Genomic DNA, 27,684 nt, shown 5'->3' with positions numbered 1-27,684 from the left:
TTACAGTAACATGCTCGTTAACTCAAAAAAGTTCAAGAATCCCTCATTACTGCAGATGTATAAAGGTTAATAATCCTCAGTCTTTACCCTCGCCTTATAAGAGAAAACAAAGGGAAACACGAAGAAATACTTCAGAACCATCTTTGCAAGAATCGAAATTCACAGTCTTCGTTACACTACCGAAACCTTAACTTTTGGACAATCCGCAGGCTTCCTCAAGAACAATTACGCCCCCTAAGCCCTGCCTCCCTCAACTCCGCGCCTAAGGTGCCTACTTCTGCGCCTGCGCCGTGACCTAAATTTGGCGCATGCGCCGGATGGGACTGCTGGATTAAAAACCATGGCGTGGATACCAGCAGAGTCTGCAGTAGAAGAGTTGATGCCCCGGCTGTTGCCAGTGGAGCCCTGCGACTTGACAGAAAGTTTTGATCCCTCCGTACCCCCGAGCACGCCTCAGGAATACTTGAGGCGGGTCCAGTGAGTGATCTGACCCTTGAGGGTGGGCTGGTCGTCCTCTCTGCCCCCTAAATGTGATAAAGCGCTCTGCCCCCGCCTCTGTGGCCGTCCCCAATCTCTCGCGAGGTAGGGTCGAATCAGGATCACTTGATTATATCTTTATATGGGCGAGTTTTACCTGTGTCAAGTTTGGTGCTCTTAAATCCCTTGCTTTCAGTCCAGTTAATTTCAGAAATATATTGTTTAGTACTTTAATTGCAATTCTGAACTTTGTTTTCTAATTTCGTTAAGAACTGTAGAAATGGATCGCTTGTTTTTTTTTGTTTTTTTTTTTTTATGGATCGCTTGTTTTACTACACATGAACAAAGCACAGCCGTAATCACATTTCTTGGATTTATTACTTGTTTGTAGGATTGAAGCAGCTCAATGCCCAGATGTTGTGGTAGCTCAAATTGACCCAAAGAAGTTGAAAAGGAAGCAAAGTGTGAATGTTTCTGTAAGTTATATTACCCAGCGGGGGATTCTTCCTCCCCGCCCCCGCCCCGCCGGAATTGAAAGATCAATGCTATGGTATCCCACAGTATCTCTGATGGTATATGTAAGATTTGACTACTCCCTGTGACTTTAGACATTAACTTGTACTTTTTCCCCAAAAGGACAGTTGGCATTTACTGCTTCCAGAGAGGTTTTCAGTAACCCTGGCATTCATGAAGACTTTCTGATCATATTTTAAGGAGGTGATCCAATCCTAAAGGACTCTTTAAATAGGTTACTTACACTATCCTTTATTTTTAGGGAACCTTTTCCCAGTTGTCTTCATAATTATTCTTGGACTGGTGTTTAATCTTATTTAGTATAGTTTGCATGTTTTGAATTTGACTGGGTTTTGTTTTTTAAAAATAGAAACTCAAATTTCTTACATTTTTCTAACTACTTGAACACCTTGCACATGTTTTTCATTTATATTATCCAGAGTATTTTTTTAAGTGTTTATTTATTTATTTTGAGAGAGAGAGAGAAAGCAGGGGAGGTGCAGAGAGAGAGGAAGACAGAGAATCCCAAGCACGCCTGATATGGGGCTTGAACTCATGAACTGCAAGATCATGACCTGAGCTGAAATCAAGAGTCAGACGCTTAACTGACTGAGCCATCCAGGCACCACATATCCGGCATATTTTTTAATTAAGCAACTAGGTTGTGCCACTCACTGGGAATACAACAGAGAATAAGACAGAAAAATCCCTACCCTAGCAGAGTTTACATTCTCTTGAGGAAGACAGAGAGCAAACAAGCAAAGTAATAATTATATATTGTGACTATTGCTATGAAGAAAATTAAATGTATAATGACCAATAAGTAACAAGATAAAGTAGTCACAGAAGATCTCTTTGGGAACTTACTATTTAACCTAAGGTCAAAGGAAAGCAGCAGTTTGTAAATTGTGTTAAGTCCTTTTCCTTTTATGTTCTAAGTAATTTCTTTATCTGATGTTTATAATCAGGAAATTTTAACTTAGATACTGTAATGTTTCATATCATTCCTATTTATAAGTTTTTAGTTGATGGAAGAGAAGGTCTTATATACTTAGCTTTTAAAAAGTGGCCGTACTGTTTTATTTCAAGGCGGTATGTGATTAATTTTGAACTGTAGTGCTGTCTTAGGAAGCTGAAGTAGCCCTTGTAAAGTCAAGTGTCTTAAATTATTTAAGAACATTCTACCCATACCAAAATCCTTTATTTGTGATGTATCTATTTGTTTCCAAAGTTTTGTTATTTTTTTTAATGTTTTTTTTTTTTTTTAATGTTTATTTATTTTGAGAGAGAGACAGAGGGAGAGCAGGGGAAGGGCAGAGAGAGAGAGAGGGAGACAAAAAAATCAGAATCCGGCTCCAGGCTCTGAGCTATCGGCACAGAGCTTGATATGGGGCTCGAACCCACAAACCGTAAGATCACGACCTAAGCTAAAGTCAGACACTTAACCAACTGAGCCACCCAGGCGCCCCAAACAGTTTTGTTATTATAGAAAGATAGGACTAGATTATATCTTCAGGACTCATATAATATTTCTTAGTTTAGAAACTTCAACTATGAACCATTCCAGATTGCTCTTATTGAAGTGAGTATGCAAGGATCATTTCCTAATGTTTAATGTGTGTTTGAGAGAGAGAGAGAGAGAGTGAGTGCGTGCGCTCAAGTTGGGGAGGGGCAGAAAGAAAGGGAGACACAGAATCCAAACCAGGCTCCAGGCTCAAACTCAGGAACCATGAGATCATAGCCTGAACCACCCAGGCTCCCCGTTTACTAATGTTTAAATTTGAACATAAATAGTAAAGTGAAAGGCCTATGTTTTGCATGTGCAAAAAGTATAGTATTTTTCTTATATGGTCTTCATCATCTACTTTATTACTCTTCATCTTGATTCTGCTTTTACTTTATAGAGGCATGAGATTCTACTTATACCACTGACATTTGCTGTAATATTTATGAATTGATCTCTAGCTTTCAGGATGCCAGCCTGCTCCTGAAGGATATTCTCCCACTCTTCAGTGGCAACAACAACAAGTGGCACAGTTTTCATCTGTTCGACAGGTAAGTGTACTTTATTTAAACCAAATTAAACCTCTCTCCCGTCCCTCCCTTCCTCCATCAAGATTTATTTCTGTTCTTAGGCCATAGTTGTAAAAATAAGATTCATTATTCTGAAGGATGAAGTTAAAATATTTATGAATCAATTACCAAATAATAATTATTAGAGATAATACAGTTTGAAACATGTTTTCCAAATTTCAGGATTGTTAGAATGTTGCACAGCTGATTTCTTTTTAGTTATCCATTCACTGGAGATCACTTGTCTAACTTCTCTTCCTTCAGAGTGTGATCAGACATAGAAGTCACTGGAAATCACAACAGTTGGACAGTAATGTGACCATGGTATGTAAGTTTAAGTTGTACAATGTGTACCTATTTGAGATGGTTCCTATTTATTGCCAGTCTTTAAAGATTCACCTACTTAACCTATATTATTTTTGTTCCTTTTCACTGACCATTAATAGAAACAATTCCATTATATTGGTGGTCTTAAAAATATAGAATCAGTAATGCAAGTTGTTATTTTATGACAGTTTTAATCCATAGCATCTTGAGAGGCTTTGGATAGGTATTGTTAGGCCTCTACAAATTTTAAGAGTTCTTCTAGACATTGCTTTTTTAGAAAATAAATATATTTTTTAAAGAAAGAAAATAAATATATTTTCAGTATTTACAAAAAGATTCAATGAGGTAATGGTGCCATACCACAGACATTTTGCTAAAGCCCGTCATGCATACTAGAAAGTAGTATTTTCTGTGCTTTATCAACTTAGATATAATTTTAAACTCTTCGGGAGTAGTCTCTGGACTACTGAATAAAAAGGGGAGTTGGGGAAGAGATGGATACATTGTTCCAGGACAATATTTTTAATGTTTTAGGGAGTCTCATGTTCTTCCTGAGAATCAAACGCAAGTTATTTATCTTCAAAGGAGAAAATTGTGTGCCCCAGCACACAGTTTTGCTCACAGTTTCAGGTAGCTGGTAGATTCCAGGTTTTAGAAGCTTCCTATAGGCAGTGCTTCCTAATGTCTTTTACATGGTGACACATTGGGATAAACGGAGGAGGCTGCTTGCATAGCCTTGGACTACCAGCTGAAAGCTGAGAGATTCACTATATAGACTCTACTTTCTTCTCCATACCAATTGAAAGCTCTGCTCTAGGAAAAGTGTGAAATGAACTAATGTTACTTGCCCACAGTCATTTAACTCATAAAAGGGATAGCTGAAATTCAAATTGAAGTTTGTTTGGCTATAAAGCCTTTTGCTGTGTTGTGAGGCCTCCTGGTAAAAAGGGGGTAGGGGAGGAAGGGTAGATGTGTAGATTTTTTTTTTTTTTCTTGCTCAGCATCAGGACTTTAGGGTACATGCTTACTAATTTAAAAAGAAGCTGCATCAGTAACATTATGACAACGTAATTTTGTCAAAAATGTAAATGACCTAACATAATTGATTGAATAAATTCTGGTCCATCAAAACAGTGGAATATTAATAGCAATAACATGTTCATCATGGCAAAAGTAATCGTTACGTAAATAATGAAATGAAAAATGTCTAAAGCATTCTGACATTTAAAGCAACTATGTAAATATAAACATTTATTGATCTATTCAATCATTTATTATAAAGTACCTGCTGTAGTTAATAATCTGGGAATTATTCAGTGTTACCTGAAGCAGAAATAGTCTCTGACCTAATGGAGTAATGGAAAGGGCAAATACATTGTTTTAGTACAATAGACTTTTTCGGGGTCTCATATCTGTCCTGAGAATCTAATGAAAGCTATTTATCCTCAGGGGGAAAAACTGTACCTATGCAAAGTAATGTGCAAGTTGATATGTACAAATAAAAATTGTTTCTTAATGTGGTTACATTGAGCTGAATGCCTCTCCCCACTGGTCCTACATTTGATGGTGTAGTATAAACCTATTCTTTCTTTGACTGAACTGCCCTTCCAGGTATGCGAAGTACGTCATCCTGTCTCTTTCCCTGGTATAAACATCCTTTGTTCTTATAAACATTCTTAGTGTGTTTTTTTTCCATACCAGTTTCCATCTTTATCACCCTTTTCTGAGCCTACTCTTGTTAGTGTCCATTAAAGTGTGATCCAAACTAGACATGTCCCACGTAATGTGTAACGCTTGGGCACTGTATTAGTTTGCTAGAGCTGCCATAACAAAATACTACAGATTGGGTGTTTTAACAAACAGTAATTTATTTTCTCACAGCTCTATAGACTGTGAAGTCTCAGATCAAGGTGTTAGTAGGTTTGACTCCTCTTGAGGCCTCTCTGGCTTGCAGATGGCCGTCTTCTCGCTGTGTCCTCACATGGTCTTTCCTATGTGCACAAGCATCTCTAGTGCCTCTTGGTATGTCTGAATTTCCTCTTATAAGGACAGTAGTCAGATTGGATGAAAGCCCACCCTAAAAACCTGATTTTAATATAATCCATTATAAAGGTCCTGTCTCCAGATACAGTCACAGTCTAAGATACTGGAAGTTAGGGCTTCAACATACGAATTTTGGTGAGACAAAATTCAGCCCATAACAGGTACCATATCTTTGTGTTGAAGTTGTGGGAATACAGAGGACCTCACTTCTTTTTTTACTATTCAGTAAAAGAAAAATACATAGAAATAAGTAAATTCCTTTTTTTTTTTTTTTCTTTTTCTTTTAGCCAAAGTCTGAAGATGAAGAAGGCTGGAAAAAATTTTGTCTGGGTGAAAGGTTATGTGCTGAAGGGGCTGTAGGACCAGCTACAAGTGAAGGTCCTGGAATCGATTATGTACAAGTAGGTGATATGTGGATAAACAAAACAAAAGTGTTCTAATTTTGGTGTGTAATTTAACATAAAGACTTCACAAACTACAGCCTAGGCCGAATCTAGTCTGCAGCCCGTTTTCGTGCAGCCAATGAGCTACGACTGTTTTTTATAATACTAAGCGACTGAGACCGTGTGTGGCCTGCAAAGCCTAAAATACTTACTGTTTGCCTCTTTACAGAAAATGTTTGCCAACCTATGACTTAGTTAAGTGGCTCTTTAACTTAAAAATGTGCAGCCCAGTTTTTGAAACAGTGTACTGTGACCTTTCTTAGGTGGGCTTCTTATCTCTTAGGTTTTAGCTATGTGATAATTTTGTGAGTTAGATAAAATTCAGGGTTTTTGTTTTTTCTTTTTAATGTTTATTTTTATTTTTGAGAGAGAACCACGCACACGTGCACATGCGTGCAAGCAATGGAGGGGCAAAGAGAGGAGACAGAGGATCTAAAGTGGGCTGTGTGCTTTCAGTGCAAGGCCCAATGCGGGGCTGAAACTCAGAACTGTGAGATCACGACCTGAGTGGAAGTCGGATGCTTGAGCTGCTCAGGTGCCCCCAGGGCTTTTTTTTAGCCTGGGTTATGAGTTTTGAGTCATCAGGGAAACAAAGGAAAACATGACACAGATGCTTAAAAATGCTTAGTAGATTTCAGGGGCACCTGAGAGGCTTGACTGGTTAAGCATCCAACTCTTGACTCTTGGTTGTGGCTCAGGTCATGATCTCACGGTTCCTGAGTTTGAGTCCTGCGTCAGGCTCTGCCCTGACAGTGGGAAGACTGCTTGGGATTCTCTCTCTCCCCCTTTCTCTCTATTCTTCCCCCACTTGCATGTGTGCACTCTTTTTTTCCTCTCTCAAAATAAATAAATAAACCTAAAAAAAATACTTAGTAGATTTCATATTCTGGAGATGAAGTGTTAACAACACTTCACAAAACAACAAAAACTAATTGGTCCAAAAAATGTAAAATCTCCAAAAATCATGAAAAGATCAAGAACCCAATTAAAACAGAAAAGGCTAAGGATATAAGTAGCTCACAGAAAGAAAAATATGAATTTCTGTTACATGAGAAGATGCCCGCATTCACTTGTAATAGAAATATAAGTCCACTGAGCTGCTATTTTCCAGCTAACGTTGACAAAGGAAATTTGATAATCTGTGTCAACAAGGGTTGGGAAAATAGGCACTCTTACACATGGTGGTAGGGGTATAAGTAAATTCAGATCTATAAGCTAGCTATCTTGACACTGTTTCTTACACAATCTGTTGTTCTTCTGGGTAATATCCATAATGTATGTTACATTTCAAAATGTATTTTAATTTGACAATTAAAACTTATTAAAATTTATTGTATTTATTTTACTTATATATACAAATAAAATACATCATGTGAAAGAACCATTTAACGACGCAGAGTTAATGCATATCCTCTTAACTTTCTCAGAAATCAGTGCTGTTTTCATAATGAGGGATCCCAGCATTAAACTTCAGCGTACTTTTTTAACTGAATCAGATTAGGTTTGAAAAAAAATCACTCTAAGTCAAGTACCTTTAATTCCTAAAATGTTAGCTTTAGCTGAAGATTTTGAAAAAGTGTATACAACATGTTATTGTCATAGTATCAATTTTTTCATATTATCATTTTAAGAAATTTCATACTTTAACATTTTAATTACTAAAATCATTATCTTTAAATTTATGTAGTCAAATTGAAAAACATTTTTCAATACCTCCTTTATAATACCATTTAGTAAATTTCAGTCTCATTTTTCTTTCAGATTGGTTTTCCTCCCTTGCTTAGTATTGTTAGCAGAATGAATCAGGTAAAATCCATAATAAGGATGTATTTATTCTTTTATTTCCAATGTGTATGAAAGTATTATGAATACATTTATTGAACACTTACAATATGTAAGATCCTGTCCTAAACTCTTTAACAGTTCTTATTTAATCACCAATATAACCCTTTATGGGGAGTTATTATTAATATCCAACTTTTATGGATTAGGAAACAGAATTGGAGATGGTTATTCAGCAAAATTTAATGGCAACACTGGGATTCAATCCCAGTTTGACCTAATTCCAGAGCTCATGCTAAATCATTTTGCTAAACTATTCAATTGTGTACATTTCAGTTATAAGTCTTAGATTTTGGGATTTGAAGTAAAATGAAGGTGAAATTGCTATGAAATACACAGGGGCACCTGGGTGGCTCAGTTGATTAAGCCTCTGACTTCGGCTCATGTCATGATCTAGCAGTTAGTGAGTTCAAGCCCAACATTGGGCTCTGTGTTGACAGCTTAGAGCCTGGAGTCTGCCTCAGATTCTGTTTCCTTCTTTCTGCCCCTCCCCTGCTTAAGGTCTGTCTCTCTTTACCTCTCAAAATTAAGCATTAAAAAAAAATTAAAAAGAAAAAGAATAAAATAATTTCTTAGACAAAAGGGGAGAAAAATGGACTTTGGTTCTTCAGTCTTTTAGGATGAGGAATTCTATTACCTACTTAAAGAGCAAGTAAAAATTTTGATTGTTTTGCCTTCACATAGCACTAGGTGCCCTTGGAAGATAAATTTTTTTAAGGGTCATACGCTGTTGTAAATCATATACTGGCTAACAGTTTCACTTACTTGATCATTTGCATTAAATGCTGTAGTAGTCATTCTCAGTGTCCAACTATACTTGAATAAGCGAGAGAATATTTTCAACAGTTTAATAAATTCTGTCTATATAGCTTTAAAACAGATCTTTCTGGGGCGCCTGGGTGGCGCAGACGGTTAAGCGTCCGACTTCAGCCAGGTCACGATCTCGCGGTCCGTGAGTTCGAGCCCCGCGTCAGGCTCTGGGCTGATGGCTCAGAGCCTGGAGCCTGTTTCCGATTCTGTGTCTCCCTCTCTCTCTGCCCCTTCCCCGTTCATGCTCTGTCTCTCTCTGTCCCAAAAATAAATAAACGTTGAAAAAAAAAATTAAAAAAAAAATAAAACAGATTTTTCTCCACAGTAACTTTTTTTTTATATTTTCACTTTGACTTAATGAAAATAACTTGAAGGTATTTATGCAAAGATTTTTTTTAAGAGCACATGGAATTTTTCGAGTATTTGTAAACTAAATTAGTAGTTACAAACTAAATCCTAGGATTTAAACCAAGATATTGATACTTGAAAGTATATAAGAATATTTGTCTAAAAAGTCTTCTCACTGAGTGAGCCACCTAACCAATTACTAACTACAGTCATAATTTTCTCTGGAAGTCTAAAGAATGGGACCATTTTAAATATCAGAGTTGTTTTCTAACTAAACTTAATGAAACCCATGTTGAGCTTGTCTTTGTTTTATTACTAATTCATTTCTTCCACTTCCCCTTTCTCCTTTTTTTAGGCAACAGTAACTAGTGTCTTGGAATATCTGAGTAATTGGTTTGGAGAAAGAGACTTTACTCCAGAATTGGTAGTATTGCTTCTTTTTATTTTAATAATGCAGACAAAATTATACATACTTATTTCATATATGAGATATGACTAACATGTTTATGGATAGGTGTATGTATCATACCTGTGTATAATTATGTGTATGATGTAAACTATGTTTGTTTGCACTGAAATTAGTAATTTATGCTAGCATGCAAATCAACATGCTACTTCTTTTGTTGAAAAAGACTTGCCTTAGAAAAAGTCAACTAAAGAGTTGATTTATATCCTGAGAGAAGCAACATATCTCATGGCAGTGTAGTAACAAACAGTCACAAACTGGCATCCAGTCTGGAGGTCCCATTTTGACTGGCTTAACAAAGTTTGAAATACATTTTCTCAAATGGCTTTGAAATCCAATCCACAAAAGAATAGTAAATGCCAACAATAATACCAAGCACTATGTGCCAGGCATTACTCTAAGAACTTTGAATATAGTGACTCCTTGAGTCCTCCAGTAACCTATGAGCTGTTATTTGCATTTTACAGATAAGGAGACTGGAGCACATAAGGATTCAGTAACTTGCTTAAGATCACACATCTCATAACTGGCAGAACAGAGATTCACACCCCAGCAGTCTGGCTATACTCTTAACAACTACGCTTCAATGGCCCCTCTACTTTATAGTTTTATATTCACAGCTCATTTTTCACCTTCAAAAACGGGGTCAGTTTGATGGGCATTATATAAATGAATTATCTGCATTAATCCCCTAGTAAGAAATTTTATTGTCCTTTGAAGCTAGATTTGATTTTTAGAAACATGTATTTTTTTATAGTTAAAGATATTTGTAAAAGAGTGTACCTGAGGCTCCAAAGCTCCCTGTCAAAGCATAAGATATAATCTTTGCCCTCCAGAAGTTTAGAATCTGTCTGGGAGAAACAGATAAACCAACATTATATAGTGTACAAATTTCTAAGCTTGCCATTCAGCCAACTGGCTTAGATAAGGCTCTTACATAAGTATGATGGTGATATCCTTTATCACTAGATTTTCATTTTTTGTTTTTGTATTTTATTCTTTTAAGTCTCTGCTATGTTACATGTACTTTTCTTAAGGGGAAAACAATGTTTAAAATCACTGCTTCTAAAAAATAAATCAAAATAAGTCACTGTTGGGGCACCTGGGTGGCTCAGTTGGTTAAGCGTCCGACTTTCGCTCAGGTCATGATCTCACGGTTTATGAGTTTGAGCCCCAAATTGGGCTCTGTGCTGACAGCTCAGAGCCTGGAGCCTGCTTCCAATTCTGTGTCTCCCACTCTTTCTGCTCCTCCCCAACTCGGGCTTTGTCTTTCTCTCTCAAAAATAAATAAAAGCATTAAAAAAATGTTTTTAATTAAAAATAAACAAAAATTAAAAAAATAAATCACTGTTTCTGATTCAGTGCTCAAACATGTCTTTTACATAGTGTAATTAACGTACTATTCTGGAATTTTTAGCTCATATTACATATATATGTTTCCGTATGATAATATAATTCACATAATTTCCATTGTCTTAATGCCTTATAGTTTACTTTGATTCTCTCATTATGATCATTTGAGTTCTTTCTTATATTTTACAATCATGACTAAATTATAAACATTTATATTAATTTCATTTTAATTGTCAATTTCTTAGGATATTGCTAGAATATAATTATTGGGTCAAGGTTTTATAAGCATTTGTAACACTCTCCCAGATTGCTTTCCAAAAGGAATGAACTAGTTAAGAATGCCATCAGCAAAGGATTCTTATTTCTTTTCCCTGCAACTCTATTTTTCTGGAACCATAATGCAATTGCTATTTCTGTAGTTTAAAAACATTTGATTATCAGTAATTCAGTATGGTTCAATCTAACATTTTATAATTTCTGTTTTCAAATTGAGTGGATTTATAGTAGTATTTCAAATTAAAGACAATTTATATTTCTTTCAGTGTCAGTGAAACAATATTTTTCCCATGCATTAGTATATTAGCTATACCTTCAATAGAAAACTTTGTTCGTATTCGTGTTACTTGTTCATTGGCATCTGTGTATTGAACTCTAAATTCTGTATCAATTCTTTCTGTCTGATAGTGAACTTTTAGCAGTATTACATGACCTGTTTTCCTTCTCTTCCTTTAATCTTTATTTTTTTAACTCTGTGCTGTAAGATTTTTTTTTATTTTTATTTTTTAACTTCTAAAGATTACTCACTGAAGAGGGTGGTAAGTTTGGCTTTTCCTATTAATTAGTGAAAGCATATTACCAAAAAGTAACTGTATTTGCCAGAGGAACCATCGAAGTGTTTCTGAACCAATGACAACTGCTTTACTAACTTGTAACCTAGTTAATCCTTTGAGTCTAACTTTGAGTAACTGTCTCTTAAATCAAAGTGTTCAATTTCTGTATCCAAGTAACCATACCAACAGAACACTCCTATTGAGAATATCAGTGTTTAAAGTAAAAACCTAGATCATGAAGTTTGCTTATCATATACTAACAAAAGGAAAATGGAACTCTTTTTGAAAATTTCTGTACTTGGGATTACTTTAATATTTTTTTGAGAAATACAGCCTCATTTTTCATCCAAATATAAAAGTATTAAGGAAAATTTTTTGCTATTTTGTGGTGGGTTTTATGTTTTAGTATTGCCACAGTGTGCTCACTGTTTGCTGACCTTTGAAAAAAGGAACCTCTCAGTATAAATCTTAGACAATCAGAGGTTTAAGCACCATTTGAATACCTGAATGCCAGCTATATATAGTAAATGTGGTGCTGAACATGTGAGTCAAGTTTAAATGTACAATAGCTTTTTTGATATAGAAGAGAATTCCACTTACTATTTATTTAAAAAAACCTAGATGTGAATCTTTTGTTTAGGAAAAAGTTTTATTGATTTTGGGGTTGCTTGAGGAGCTAATTTACTTTTGTTGCATAAATTGCTATGTAACCGTTGTTCTAATATTCTTTAGGTTTCTCCAAAGTGATGTATTGCTCAGATTAAACTCTGTCATATACACTGCTGGTAGAAATATAATTGGATACATCTTTTATGGAGTAAAATTTAGTGGTTATATCTCAGAAACCTTTATGAACATACATACGCTTTGATACCACCATTTTATTTCTAGGAATTTAGCCCAAGAAATCAATGAGAAATGCTCTAAAATTTATTTTAAGGATATTTATCACACTATTTTTTATATAACAGCAACAAATTAAACCTCTTAAGTGCTCAATAATAGGAAATAGGCTAAGTAAGTTTTGGTGCATCCAAAATGGAACATTCATTTCACAAATATTTTAATTAAGCTCCTGTTGTGTTCCAACTCTAGACTGAGTCCTGGGGGTATAATATCTATCATTATAACCTCACAGAGTTTGGGGGAAAGAAAGAATAAACCAGCTATGATAGGAAAGTATGATAAGTACTTGGTTAAAGAGTATTTATATAAGTGCTATGTTGAGATTAATAACATTCCCTCGTTAATCCCATTTAACAATGTTGGGAGATATTTATTATGTATTGCAAGTAAAAGAGATGGTAACAAAATGTTATTACCCCACTATTAATGTTACAATAATGATAAAACTTTATCTTTTAAAAGTTGTATGTGTAAACAGGAAAAAGATGAACATTTTTTAAGTTTTAGCAAAAATTTTATCTGAATGGTGGGATTGCAGGTTTATTTGTTTGTGCTTTTTGTATTCTTCAGTTTTTCTGCATTAAGTATATATTCCTTTTGTAATTGAAAAAAACCTATTTTATTTTATTTTTAGTGGTCTGAAAAAACCATTTTAAAAGAGGATGGGGATAGATTTCATTTGCCATGGTACTTAATAGAAGTATAGAAGTATCAAAACATTATTTCATCTAGAGTATAGTTCCTTTGTATAGACACAGGGGACAGAGTTATAAAATTATAAAATTATTCATGTATCTGTCTATGGACGGAAGAGGAAAAAATGTATCTTAATTTTTGCATGGACTTACACACTTCTTAATGTAGTTTTCTGGTCATGAATTAGGACTTCATTTATAGTAAGAACCTCTGAAATGAACTCTTTAGGGCTAAGGGTATTTTGAAGTGTCTGATGTTCTGTGTTTCTAGTAAGAGGATACAAAAGAGATCAGCTGGCTGTCTAGATGATCCTTTGTTGTCTGTATCCAAACATAATACAGTTAAATGTTACATAAAGTTATCCATAGCAAATAACCAGACACAACATTGGACATTTTAAGTTAAACTTATAGTGTAGTATTTGCTACTTACTACCTTTTAAAATCCTGTTTAGGGAAGGTGGCTTTATGCTTTATTGGCTTGTCTTGAAAAACCTTTATTACCTGAGGCTCATTCACTGATTCGGCAGCTTGCAAGAAGGTGCTCTGAAGTAAGACTCTTAGTGGTAAGTTACAACTTACTATTTCAAATTGAAAGCACTCTTCAATTTATATGGTGATAAGAAGGATCCCATTGAAATAGGAAAATGTGGAATATTTTATTAGTGGAGGTTAGATTTAGGCACATAATAAAAATGGGCCTAAAATAACAGGTTAAACAAAATGGAACTGTTTTTTTCTCAGATAAAAGAAGTCTGGGGGTGCCTGGCTGGCTTAGTCTGAAGAGCATGTGACTTGATCTCGGGGTTATCATTCAAGCCCCACATTGAGTGTAGAGATGACTTAAATCAAGTTTAAAAGAAATAAATATTAAGGGGTTCCTGGGTAGCTCAATCAGTTAATTGTCTACCTCCTAGGCTTGATCTCATGGTCATGAGTTCAAGCCCCAAATTGGGCTCTGTGTGGAGCCTACTTAAAGAAAAAGAAAAATTTAAATAAGGGAAGTCTACAAGTGGATAGATCAGATCTAAGATGGCAGTAACCCAGGCCTTTCAGTTCTGCTTCGTGGCTTCCATCTTCAAGCTCACCTCATGATCCAGGACAGCTGCTGGAGCTTCAGCCACTATATTATTTGCTTTTGGGAAGCTAGAAAGAAGAAAAGGTATCCTCTAATAAAGTTTCCCAGAGGTTCCACAAGCACATCTGGCTGTATAGCTCATTTAGCCAAAATTTAGTCACATGGCCATAAAGAACTGTGGGAAATGTTTACTTTTAGCTGGTGGCAGTGTCCTCAGCTAAAACTGAGCTTCATTTGCTAAATAGTAAGGGGACACAAGCTGGAATGGTCAACTAACAGTCTCTGACAAAATGATTATTTTGAATTTCTCCAGTCAGATGCTTAACTAACTCATGCCTGCAGCATTATAAATAAATTTTATGCTGGATTAAGCCCATTTGTAATTTTTTCTTTCATCCCTTCTTTCCCTTCCACAAAATGTATACTTGTTCTCCACTGACTACTCCAAAATATTTTTATTAAACATCCATGCTATGGCCGAAACTAACTTATATGGCCTGTACTCCAAGCCAAATGTACTTGCTACTAATACTCAGTAAATATTTCCCATGTTTTGTTCCTAGAATTTATTTCCTCTACAGAAGTGCCTTTTCAGGCTTCTAGTTCTGCATCTAAATACCATTTACTTTTTACAATCTGGCTCATATTCTACTACTTTTTTTTAAGTTTTTATCGATTTATTTTGAGAGAGAGAGTGCAAGCCGGGGAGGTGCAGAGAGAAAGGGAGAATCCCAAGCAGGCTCTGCACTAATAGTGCAGGGCTAAAACTCATAAACCTTGAGATCATGACCTGAGCCGAAGTCATACACTTAACCAGCTGAGCTACCCAGGCCGCCTCATATTCCACTACTTTCTATGATACTTTCCCTGACCCTAACAATTAAGAAGAATCTCTGTATCCTCTATTTTCCCAGTATACTTTGTATCTTTTTTATGGGCACTTAGCACATTTTTCCTTTCATTAAAGTTAATACAGATATTTCATCTTCTGTGCTATTAGCAAGTAGTAGGTTTTATTTAGCTTTGTTCCATATAGCACTTGACACATAGAGTTGAGTACACTAACACCATGGAAGTTTGTCCTGAGTTTGAATTAACATGGGATATGTCTGTTACAACATTACTCAATAGGTTATTGTGACTATATCTTGAAATGTATAAAAATAAATATCAGGGGCGCCTGGCTGGCTCAGTTGGCAGGCCATGTGACCCTTGATTGTGGGGTCGTTAGTTCAAGCCCCTACGTTGGGTGTGGAGATTACTTTAACAAAATAAAATCTTGGGGTGCCTGGATGGTTCAGTCAGTTAAGTGTCTGACTCTTGATTTCTGCTCAGGTCATGATCTCACCATGGTTTCTGGATCGAACCCCACATGGGGCTCTGCACTGTCAACACAGGGCCTACTTGGGACTCTCTCCCTCTCTCTCCATGTTTTTTCCTGCTCGTGCACACACAAGCTCTCCAAAATAAACTTTAAAAAAGTAATTTTAAAAAAATCTTAAAATGAAGAATGAATGAATAAATAAATTTTATACTCTGTAAGACCACTTTATAAAACATACAGTTCAGCAACTACCTTCATTACAATTGAGAACCCTTACCTGAACTGGTTTCTGGTATGTCTGTTATTTTTTTTACATTTATTTATTTATTTTTGAGAGACTGAGACAGAACACAAGTGGGGGAGGGGCAGAGAGAGGGGGACACAGAATCTGAAGCAGGCTCCAGGCTCTGAGCTGTCAGTACAGAGCCCGACATGGGGCTTGAACTCACAAACCGTGAGATCACGACCTGAGCCAAAGTTGGATGCTCAACCAATGGAGCCACCTAGATGCCCCTCTGGTATGTCTTAATTTAGAAGGGGTGCCTGGGTGGCTCAGTGGTTAAGCGTCCGACTTCGGCTCAGGTCATGATCTCACAGTTCATGGGTTCGAGCCCCGCGTCAGGCTCTGTGCTGACAGCTCAGAGCCTGGAGCCTGCTTCAGATTCTATGTCTCACTCTCTCTCTGTCCCTCCCGGCTCACACTCTGTTTCTCTCTCTCTCTTTCTCAAAAATAAATAAACATTAAAAAAATTTTTTTTTTTTTTAATTTAGAAGCCAGGATTTCACTCCTCAGTTGTAAGCTCTTTAACACATTTTTATATAATTTTTTTTCACTACTGCCTAGTTAGGATATAGGCTCCTTTTTTTTTTTTTTTTTTGCTCCTCTACTTGGAACAAGAAAAGATCTCTCTCCCAAGTTATTCTCCTTTGAGCCTTCAACTGTTTCTTTTCCCTGTTGAGGATCTTTTTTCAAAAGATCATGTTAGATGTTCCTCAAGGGTTATTAATTCTATAGTTTTATCCTTTTTCTTTGAGGTTTTCTATTGCCGTGTGATTATTACTATTATCTAATAAATTTTTCATGTTTTACATCTTAAAAGCAAATTTGCTTCAGAAATATTAGGGAGAACTCTTCATTTTTCTGTTTTTTTCCCTTTAGGACAGCAAAGATGATGAGCGGGTTCCTGCTTTGAATTTATTAATCTGCCTGGTTAGCAGGTAAGTAACTCTTGGCTCCTTGCTTTATAATAGTGTTATTAATGGAGACTATTGTTTTCATTTTCTTTTTTTTTTTAATTTTCTTTTTTTTTTTTTAACATTTATTTTTGAGACAGAGAGAGACAGAGCATGAATGGGGGAGGGTCAGAGAGAGGGAGACACAGAATCTGAAACAGGCTCCAGGCTCTGAGCTGTCAGCACAGAGCCCGACGCGGGGCTCAAACTCACAGACCGCGAGATCATGACCTGAGCCAAAGTCGGCAGCTTAACTGACTGAGCCACCCAGGCGCCCCTATTGTTTTCATTTTCAAGCAGAGTAAATTAAGGTGTAAAGAAACAATATTATATGTATCGCAATTCCCTATTTAAAAATTTTTTTTTTTTAATGTTTATTTATTTTTGAGAGAGAGACGGAGTGTGAGTAGGGAAGGGGCAGACAGAGGGAGACAGAGAATCCAAAGCAGGCTCCAGGCTCTGAGCTGTCAGCACAGAGCCTGATGTGGGGCTTAAACTCACAAACCATGAGATCATGACCTGAGCTGAAATCAGACGCTCAGCCGACTGACCCACCCAGGTGCCCCACAATTCCCTATATTTCTAGTTTTTCTCTGTAAGTAATGCTTCAGTGAAGATCCTATTATTTCCTGAGGGCAAACTCCTAGAAGTAAGTTGAAAGGCATGCCATGTAGTTTTATTTATTTATGCATGTACTTTTTTTAAAGTTTATTTATTTATTTATTTTGAGGTGGGGGGGCAGAGGGGAGAAAGAGAAACCTAAGCAGGCTCTGCACTGTCAGCATGGAGCCCATTGTGGGTCTTGAACTCAACCCGTGAGATCATGACCTGAGCAGAAATCAAGAGTCAGATGCTTAACTGACTGAGCCACCCAGGCATGTAGTTTTAAAACAGATATTTATTAATAGTTTCCCTTCCAGAAACTCATACCTTTCTGTATTCCCAGAACGTGTCAGTGAGACCGCCCATCTCCTATTCAACACTGGGCATTTTCTTTTTTTTTTTCTTTTTTTTTTTTTTTCTTTTTTTTTTCAACGTTTATTTATTTTTGCGACAGAGAGAGACAGAGCATGAACGGGGGAGGGGCAGAGAGAGAGGGAGACACAGAATCGGAAACAGGCTCCAGGCTCTGAGCCATCAGCCCAGAGCCTGACGCGGGGCTCGAACTCCCGGACCGCGAGATCGTGACCTGGCTGAAGTCGGACGCTTAACCGACTGCGCCACCCAGGCGCCCCAACACTGGGCATTTTCAATTAATATAAATATTTCCATTTTCATAATAAAAAGATGTAAATTATTTTTATTTACTTGTGTTTAATTACCAGTGAAGGTAAAAAATATTTCATTCTACTGCAATTTTGTTTCATTTGATTATTTTTTATCTTGTTTTATAATTACATAAAATACTTACATTATTCCAAAGTTAAAATTTTAATTCAAGATACATTTGAAATATTTTAGAATTCACCTTTATCGTCTTTAGCCTTTCTCCCCCTTAGTTTTCCATTTTATTATAAATTTTTGGTTTATCGTTTATTGTTTCTTTTTAAAAGTATAAGCAAGTATATATAAATATATCTGCATTTGTACACATGCTCACAAATGTAGCATACTAAACATACTGTTCTGTACCTTGCATTTTTTTTTTTTTTTTCACTTATTAAATCCTAGAAACTGCACTATAGCAGTGTAGGTATTTTCCTCATTCCTTCTTTACAGAAGCCTCATAGTCTTCCACTGTGTTGATGTACTGTTATTTATTCAACCAGTGCCCTTATTGATGGATATTTGGGTTATTTGTGGTGTTTTGCTATTACAAATAGTGCTATTAACATTTTTTAAACGTACGTTAAATTCTTTATTAGGTATTTTGACCAACGTGATTTAGCTGATGAACCATCTTGATGTAGTTGATCTCTCAGGAATGGAAGATACTGGTGATGAAGGCAGCCTGAGTCTGAGGATATACAGTGACAACTCAAGTATCTTCAGCACTATTTGAAGGACCTTCATCTTAACCTGTGCATCTCAACTTGATATTCAGAAGATAAATTGCATTGCTTTGAATATCCAAAGTATCTTTGGAAAATCCCAGCGAGTTTTTGATGAATAGTTTAAACAGTTTTCTGTAATCACATGCTTTTAAAACAAATTGAGTGCCATTTATTGGTGAAGCATCCTGTACAGAAACTGTATGGTGAAATTGTACAGAGGTGCTGTTTCATTGTGTTTTTACATATATACACATGAACTTTTCTTGTAAATGTGTTTTTTGGGGCACCTGGATGGCTCAGTCAGTTGAGCCCAACTCTTGGTTTTGGCTCAGGTCGTGACCTCACAGTTTGTGTGATCAAGCCCCACATTGGGCTATGCACTGACATTATAGAGCCTGCTTGGGATTCTCTTTCTTCCTCTCTCTGCCACTCCTCTCTGTTTCTCTCTCAAAATAAATAAACATTAAAAAAAAAAAAAATCTTGTTTGACTCTTGACAAAAGATAATGGATAAATGTCCTTACTATTAGAATTAAGATAATTTTGATTGGGGTGCCTGGGCGGCTCAGTCGGTTAAGTGCCCAACTTCGGCTCAGGTCCTGATTTCACAGTTCATGGGTTAGAGCCCCTCATCAGGCCCTGTGCTATTAGCACAGAGCCCGGAGTCTGCTTCAGATTCTGTGTCTCCCTCTCTCTCTGCCCCTCCCCCGCTCACGCTCTGTCTCACTCTCTTTTTAACTTGTTAACTTTTTAACATCATTTTCAATAATACTTTTTCTTAACACATCATTTTGTCTGTCAAATCTCTTATTCATATCACTTATAATTTATGTGTTTTTTTATCTATTTCTTTGTTGGTTAGGAATATTTTCTACTTTAACAGATTCAAGTAGCAATGGCTTTTCAGTAGGGGATTATTTTTCTCACACAACAAGAAGTCTAGAGGAGCTAGAGGAGATGGCTACTAGCATTGGTTCCATGATTGATCCCACAATACCAATGTCTCTGAGAATCTTTTGGCCTTTCCCTTGTGGTAACAAGATGGCCACTGCAGTTCAAGGCAATGTGTCTGTACTCAGGACCAAAAAAGGGGGAAGGAGTCAGAGCCTTTCACATCTGATTCTTTTGTCATGAAGGCAAAACCTTCTCCAGAAATTCACAGCAGATTTGTGTTCATCTGTTGTCCACAGTGTATAACAGGATCACCTGTAGCTTGGAGAAGGGTAGGGAAGCAAAATTGTAAGCCTTTCCAGTCTTTCCAGTAAGAGGTAGAAAAGGAAAAGGGGGGAGGGGCAGGGGAGTGAAAGGAAGAGGGGATTGGAAATACCTGTGGACCAAGCTACCAGTAGTTTTGCCACGAGTTACAAATTGACTAGAAATTTTGTATTTGAATCTTGTTACATCTTAGCTGATTTTTAAATCATAGCCTAATAATCCAAATTGTGTTTTACCATAATTTAAACACTCTCATTGTTGGGTATCTAATCTGTTTTCAGTGTTAATCCCATATAGAAAATGCTACCATGAATATCTTCATTTTTAAAACTTTTTCCTTTCTTTGACCAGAAGTTCCCAAGAGTAGGGTTGCCAGTAATGAGTTTATCAGTTAATACTGCATTTGAAAACTGAACTGAGGTTTTAAAAATTAGGGATTTACTTTTGCTTCTCATAATAATTGTGGTGTAACAAGTTCAGGGTTGGTAAAGCAGCTCTACGATATCTTAAATGCCCTGGACTACGTCCAGATCTCTCTTTCATCAATTTTAATAGCTTTCATCTTTTTAGTCATGATATGGTTGCTTTATCTCTTGCCTCATATCTAGATTCCAGAAAGAATAAAATGGCACCACTCCCTCTTGTCTATATCAAGGGAGCAAAACATTACAAGAAACGCTCAATTTATGTATTATTTGCCAGCAATCTATAAAATTTTCTAATTATAAAGAAAGCTGGAAAGTATAATTTTTTAGCTGATAACACTGTCAGGCCTGCCAAAAATGGGGGTTCTGTTAGAAAAGAGAGTGAATATTGGGTAGGGAGCCAGCACTGTCTACATTAAAGAGTTTAGATTTCCAACCTATACCCCAGTTACCAGTGTACAGCCTCACATTTTTTGCTGATTTGATGCTTAGGGGGTGAGGGGCTGGGGGTTGATTTAATAAAGTTGAAATATTAATCTTTTAATTTACATTTCTTCTATAACTAGTGGCTGAGCATCTTGTTACACATGCTGCTCACAGAAGAACATAATTCCTATGGACTAGATTAAAAAAGGCAATTTTGCATGTGCAGAAGACAAGTGGTATAAATTAAGTAGTTACACCTCTATTTTCCAGCAAGCCACAGAATCTCTAATAGTGAACTGAGAACTCATGTTTATAAGGACTCATCTGGCATAGGATATTTTTCAGGAGTGTAGAGACAAATGAAAGTTAAAGACATTTTAAACCACTCATGTCCTAAGAATAAAGTAAGAAGACTACCAATATAGCTTTAGTGTTTATCAAGCCTTTCACAATTAAAAGTACCTTTGATTTTAATGAGAAATTGAGGAGAAAAATTTCCCCAACTCTTAGGTAGAAAGCCTTAAAGTTCAGGGGCGCTTGGGTGGCTCTGTTGGTTAAGTGAGTTCAGGCCCCGCATCAGGGTCTGTGCTGACAGCTCAGAGCCTGGAGCCTGCTTTGGATTCTGTCTCCCTCTCTTTCTCTGCCCTTCCCTGTCTCTGTCTCTCAAAAATGAATAAACGTTAAAAAAATTTTTTTTAAAAAGAAAGAAACTCTTAAGCTTACTGAAAAATTACACATCTTAAATGTGAAAGTTTTATTTTTATTTTTAAAATTTTTAACATTTATTTATTTTTGAGAGAGAGAGCATGAGCAGGGGAGGGGCACAGAGAGGCAGACACAGAATCTGAAGCAGCTCCAGGCTCTGAGCTGTCAGCACAGAGCCCGACGCAGGGCTCAAACCCACAAGCCATGAGACTGTGAGCTGAGCTGAAGTTGGACACTTAACCAACTGAGCCACTCAGGTGCCCAAAATATAAAATTTAGAGGTATTTTGAAAATTACAGCTACCAAGTGGTAGTTTAATCATGTCTATGATGGGAGCAGTGACAAAGTAAATTAGATTGCACCTATAATTTTTTTCCACATAAAAGATTACTTCTTTTGTTCAGGAGGATATTATATGTTTATTAAATTGTGATATTTTAATTAAAATTATATTCATTTCTATTTCTAAAAATAAGATTATTTCATCTGTGTCTTTTAGCAAAATAAGCAGTTAGAGGCCGAATTAGATTAAAAGTGGTTCAGGTTATCAGTTCTAGCATCTGGGGACAAAGATAAAAAAATGTTTTAGAGGGGTGCCTGGGTGGCTTAGTCTGTTAAGCCTCCGACTTTGGCCCAGGTCATGATCTCACAATTTGTGAGTTCGAGCTCCACGTCAGGCTCTGGGCTGACATATCAAGAGCCTGCAGCCTGCTTCAGATTCTGTGTCTCCCTCTCTCTCTGCCCCTCCCCCACCTGCTCGCGCGCGCACGCGCGCGCGCTCTCTCTCTCTCTCTCTCTCAAAAAATAAACATTAAAAAAAAAGAAAAATGCTTTAGAAATTATTGAGACAGGTCAAGTTGACCTGTGTTCATGCCAAGATTATATTTTGCCTATATATGTTACCAAATTCCCATCAAATTTGTAAAAAAAAAGTTTCCCAAATGATGCCAGAATATTGATTTATGTGAGCTATTAGGGTTTCTGGAAAAAAAAATGGTACTGTGATCAAGTACTAGATAAAATAAAATTAAGCTGATTATTGAGGTTTTCAGAACCTGTAAAATGTCATTAATGTGCATTAAAGATCTACAAAAGAGGATGGATTCCAAAATATAGTTGATCACAATGCTCATTTTTCAAAGAGCATTTTGAAAAGCTTTTGTAGGTTCTGTCCAGTTTCTTAAAATTTGATGACCCCCAAAACTGTGCCAATTCCAGTTTCTGCAATCAGTCTAAGGGCCTGAGTGAACTCCCATCCTATAGCTATATTCTAGTAGAGCTTTGAAACAGTTCACCAGGCAACGTTGGCTCTAGGATTTTGTTTCCTTTTGTCACTGCATATTGGGTCCTGCTGTGGACTGGATACTTATGTCCCCCCAAAATCCATATATTAAAATCATAACCTTCAAAGTGATATTAGGAGGCAGGGTCTTTGGGAAGTGATTATTAGATTATGAGAATTCTGTCCTCATTATGTGATTAGTGCCCTTATAAAAAAGACCCCAGAGAGTTAGCTAGTACCCTTCTGCCAAATAAGGACACAAGCAAAAACATCTGTGAACCAGGAAGCAGGTACTCACCAGACACTGAATCTCCTTGTCCCTTAATCTTGGCCTTCCCAGCCTCCAGAACTGTGGGAAATAAATTTCTGTTTCTTATAAGCCTATTCTGTTATAGTAGCCCAAATGGACTAAAGTTCTGATGACATCTCCAGTTACAAGGTTTGATTGCTAGACACAAGGACTCAAGCTGTGTCATTATGGTTAGTAGAAGCCACTGACTAAACACTTTATGCTGTCCTCATAGTTTGTCATTCATATGGTACACTTTTCTACTTTCTGCTCTTTAAAACAGGTATGCTACTCAGTAAGGGCCCTTGATGACTCTAATTAAGATGAAGTCATGCAAAAGGATACTGAAATCTAAGCCACTTTCTAATTGCAAAAGGCTTATAAACCAAAACATTCTGTGTGATATTTTTATTCTTTATTTCCATATGTACACACAATAGGCACTGTGCTATTTACACAGATTATCTCAATGTTTACACCAATCTTATGATTTTATCCCTTTTAGCAGGTTTCTAACCTGGAGCCCATGAACTTGAAAAGGAAAAAAATTACATCTCTATTTTTACTATCCTCCTTTTACTTAGCATTTCCTCCAGTTATAAATATAGGAAACAAACCATAGTATCATTCATCAATACCTGTGACTTTGTTAGTTAGCATCAGAAGTCCTAGATGTTTTCATATCAAAGTGTAGTTGCAGATATTTCAGAATATTCACACAGTAGTTCAGAATACAGTAGATATAAAACCTGCCTTTAGATCATGTCTGACTGCAGATTTCCTGTCTATAGCTTCTGGTGCCAACTTACTATAGGCCTGGAAGCCAACACCAAACATTGTAGTTGTGTGTTCTCACTCTGGTTTCACAAATATCTGCATTACTTTCTGGTATTACCTAGGTATGACTGATCTATAAATGGAAGGAACTGAGCCACAAGACTACTTCAGTTTAAAGAACACCCCACAGGTTCTTAGGCAAGCTAAACAACAGCTGTCATTCTGATGTCTTCACATAAAAATTAATTTTAGGGGCGCCTGGGTGGCGCAGTCGGTTAAGCGTCCGACTTCAGCCAGGTCACGATCTCGCGGTCTGTGAGTTCGAGCCCCGCGTCGGGCTCTGGGCTGATGGCTCAGAGCCTGGAGCCTGTTTCTGATTCTGTGTCTCCCTCTCTCTCTGCCCCTCCCCCGTTCATGCTCTGTCTCTCTCTGTCCCAAAAATAAATAAAAATAAATAAACGTTGAAAAAAAAAATTAATTTTAATTTGTCTCTCTCTCTCTCTCTCTCTCTCTATATATATATATATTTCTAAGTTTGTTTGTTTATTATCTTTGGTAATCTCTACACCCAACATGGGGCTCAAACACACAATCAAGAGTCACGTGTTCTTCTAAGCCAGCCAGGCATCCCTTGCCTCTATTTTAAATATATTGCCTTGTTTAACATAAAGCACATATATCGCATTTTTTTTAATGTTTACTTACTTTTGAGAGAGAGAGAGAGAGAGAGAGACAAAGCGCAAGCAGGGGAGGGGCAGAGAAAGAGGAAGACACAGAATCTGAATCAGGCTCCATGCTCTGAGCTGTCAGCACAAAGGCCGACGCGGGGCTCGAACTCAAACTGTGAGATCATGACCTGAGCCAAAGTTGAGCACTTAACCAACTGAGCCACCCAGGCGCCCCTACATCACATTTTAAATACTTTGAAGTGCACCGGGGTGGCTCAGGTGGTTAAGCACCCAAGTCTTGACTTCAGCTCACGTTATGATCTCACAGTCATAAGACTGAGCCCCGCACCAGGCTCCACACTGAGCACAGAGCCTGCTTAGGATTCTTTCTCTCTGCCCCTCCCCTGTTTGTGCTCTCTCTCAAAAAAAATAATGTTTTGATAACATTTTATCAGTACAATTGTTTCCTTTGTAGCCTTATGTATTTTATTTGTGCATTAAAAACATTATGAGAAGGAGTTCATAAACATCAACACACTGCCAAATAGGAGTCCCTGGCCCCCAAAAGGTTAAAAAACAAACAAACCCTATACTATGAGGAAATGAGTTTTCACCACTGTCCCATCCATCCCAAATATGGGTCCTGAGAGTTTTCCCCTTCAACATTCCTCCCAAGAACTCCTGCTACAGGGGCACCTGGATGGTTCAGTCGGTTAAGCATCCAGTCTTGATTTCAGCTCTGGTCATGATCTCAGTCTTAAGATTGAGGTCAGCCTCAGGTTCACAGTGAGTGTGGAGCCTGCTTAAGATTCTCTCCCTCTCCTTTTGCCCCTCCTCCACTTGTGTTCTCTCTCAAAAGATAGATAGATAGATAGATAGATAGATAGATAGATAGATAGATCGACAGATAGAAAGATAGATCTATAGAGAGATGAAATAAAGAACTGCTTCAAAGAAGGGGTTATTATCAAAAGGGGCAGTTTGGATGAGGCTCAGTACAACTTTGGGTGAGACTGGAGAAGTATTCCTTCTGCAAGCAGATCTATAACTGATAACCCATGGATTCCCCCTTTTGAAAGAGAAAACAACAGCTTACATGGTTCCTCAGCACAAATGGCTGAAATACTTCACGATCTGCATCACTGGCTTGACTTCCACATAGTAAACGATCTCTTCTCTGTGGCACTGGGCATCTTGATGTACAATAAATCCTCTTTCCAGATGGCACCCTCCATAATGTCTTTCTCCCTAACCAAAGACCTCTGCTAGTTAGCCCTCCTGACTTAGGGATTGTGGGATGATTACTTTAAAACTCAAATAATATAAAGCTAAAAGTAAAAATCTCCATTTATTATACAATTTACTTGTAACTTTCCAGTCTTTTTGATAGTATCATGTATATTTATACATTATATGCGCAGTATCCTGTAACAAACTTCTCTTAATACCAATTAACATTCATTTACATAAATATATGTTGATCTAGTTCCTCCCTTTCACCAGCAGCACAGTATTTCCTTACATGACAGTACCATAATTTAATCAAGTGTCATCAATGAACACTTAACTAGGGGCACCTGGGTGGCTCAACTGGTTGAGTGTCCAACTTTGGCTCAGGTCATGATCTCGCAGTTCATGGGTTCTAGCCCTATGTTGGGCTGACTGCTGTCAGCGCAAATTCCACTTCAGATCCTCTGTCCCTCTCTGCCCCCACCCCCACTTGCACTCTCTCAAAAATAAATAACACATTTTTAAAAAATGAACACTTAACTAGTGAAAATCCTTATACATACAAGTTTGCCTACTCATTTTTCCCAGCTTGAGATATATTTGACATATAACATTGTCTTTTAAGTGTAAGGTGTAGAGTGTGCTGGACTAATATGCATATATATTGCAAAATGATTACAATAGTGAACACATCCACCACTTACTCCAGTTAACAAAATGTTGTGTGTGTGGTGAGAACTCTTAAGATCTACTCTCTTAGCACCTTTTTTTTTTTTTTTTTTTAAGTAGGCTTCAAGCTCAGTGCAAAGCCCAGCACAGGGCTTGAACTCATGACCCTAGAGATCAAGACCTGAGCTGAGATCAAGAACCAGATGGTTAACCAAGTGAGCCACCCAGGCATCCCCAGCAATTTTCAAGTATACAGTATTGTTAACTATAGTCACCATGTTATACATTACATCCCTAGAACTTATTCATCTTATAACAAGATTATACCCTTTGACCACATTTACCCTCATTTATTTTCTTAGGTTAAATTTATAGAAATGGAATTGCCACATTAAAGGATATCCGTGTTTTAAATTGATGTACTTTTATTTTTTTTTTTTTAATGTTTATTTATTTTTGCGAGAGAGAGACAGCACAAGAAGGGCAGGGGCAGAGAAAGGGAGACACAGAATCTGAAGCAGGCTCCAGGCTCTGAGCTGTCAGCACAGAGCCCGATGCAGGGCTCAAACACAGGAACTGGGAGATCATGACCTGAGCCAAAGTTGGACACTTAACTAAGCCACCCAGATGCCCCATTGATGTGCTCTTTTAAAGGGCAGATATGCACTTATGGCAAATATGATATGCACTATATTTTCCCCTATTTTAACATTTTAATAGTGTTTTCTGCCATGCAAATAGTTTTTAAAATTTTTGTCAACAGTTCTGTCTGCAGTAAAAAAATTAAAACACATTAACATGAAATCTACCTTCTTAAATTTTTGTTTACAGTATTGTTAACTATATGCACATTGTCAATGCAGATCTTAGAACTTTTTCATCTTGCATAAAACAAATCCTATACTCCTTGAACAACTCCTAATTTCTCTTTCCCCAGCCCTGTCAACATGCTACTTTCTGCCTCTATGAATTTGACCACTTTGGGTACCTCGTAAAAGTGATAACCTTTTTTTTTTTTTTTTTGGTCATTCTGTGACTGGCTTATTTCACTTAAGCATGTCCTTAAGGTTCATCCATGCTGGCATATGACAGGACTTTCTTCTTTTGGTTATACCATATTTTCTTCATCCATTCATCTGTTAAAGGGCAAGTTGTTTCTACCTCTTGGCTATTGTGAATAACACAAGAGACAGGAGAGTTCAAATCTCTCTTCAAGTTCTTGATTTCAATCTTCTGAATAGTCA

The 27,684-nt window shown here is 37.0% G+C and overlaps 1 protein-coding gene across 7 annotated transcripts; it reads left to right on the top strand.

The window, feature by feature from the left end:
- Window positions 1–316: 316 nt before the first annotated feature.
- Window positions 317–27,449, top strand: GEMIN2 (gem nuclear organelle associated protein 2). 7 transcript variants are annotated; one of them, XM_086709859.1, is made up of 10 exons: window positions 317–477; window positions 869–953; window positions 2,956–3,045; window positions 3,328–3,387; window positions 5,721–5,834; window positions 7,638–7,682; window positions 9,232–9,300; window positions 13,582–13,692; window positions 16,688–16,746; window positions 26,561–27,449. In XM_086709859.1, exons 1-10 carry the CDS (start codon window positions 341–343, stop codon window positions 26,595–26,597), a joined length of 807 nt encoding a protein of 268 aa, XP_086565985.1. In that variant the 5' UTR covers window positions 317–340; the 3' UTR covers window positions 26,598–27,449. The 7 variants fall into 7 exon arrangements, with proteins under 7 accessions (XP_086565985.1, XP_086565984.1, XP_086565983.1 ...); XM_086709858.1 differs by having other exon boundaries at window positions 26,558–27,449; XM_086709857.1 differs by lacking the exon at window positions 26,561–27,449 and adding an exon at window positions 18,627–19,016.
- The last annotated feature ends 235 nt before the right edge of the window (window positions 27,450–27,684 follow it).

The sequence above is a fragment of the Puma concolor genome, chromosome B3 (assembly GCF_028749965.1).
Source record: "Puma concolor isolate L17-30 chromosome B3, mPumCon1.1.hap2, whole genome shotgun sequence".
Lineage (NCBI taxonomy): Eukaryota > Metazoa > Chordata > Mammalia > Carnivora > Felidae > Puma > Puma concolor.
This window is presented reverse-complemented; position numbering and strand designations above follow the sequence as displayed.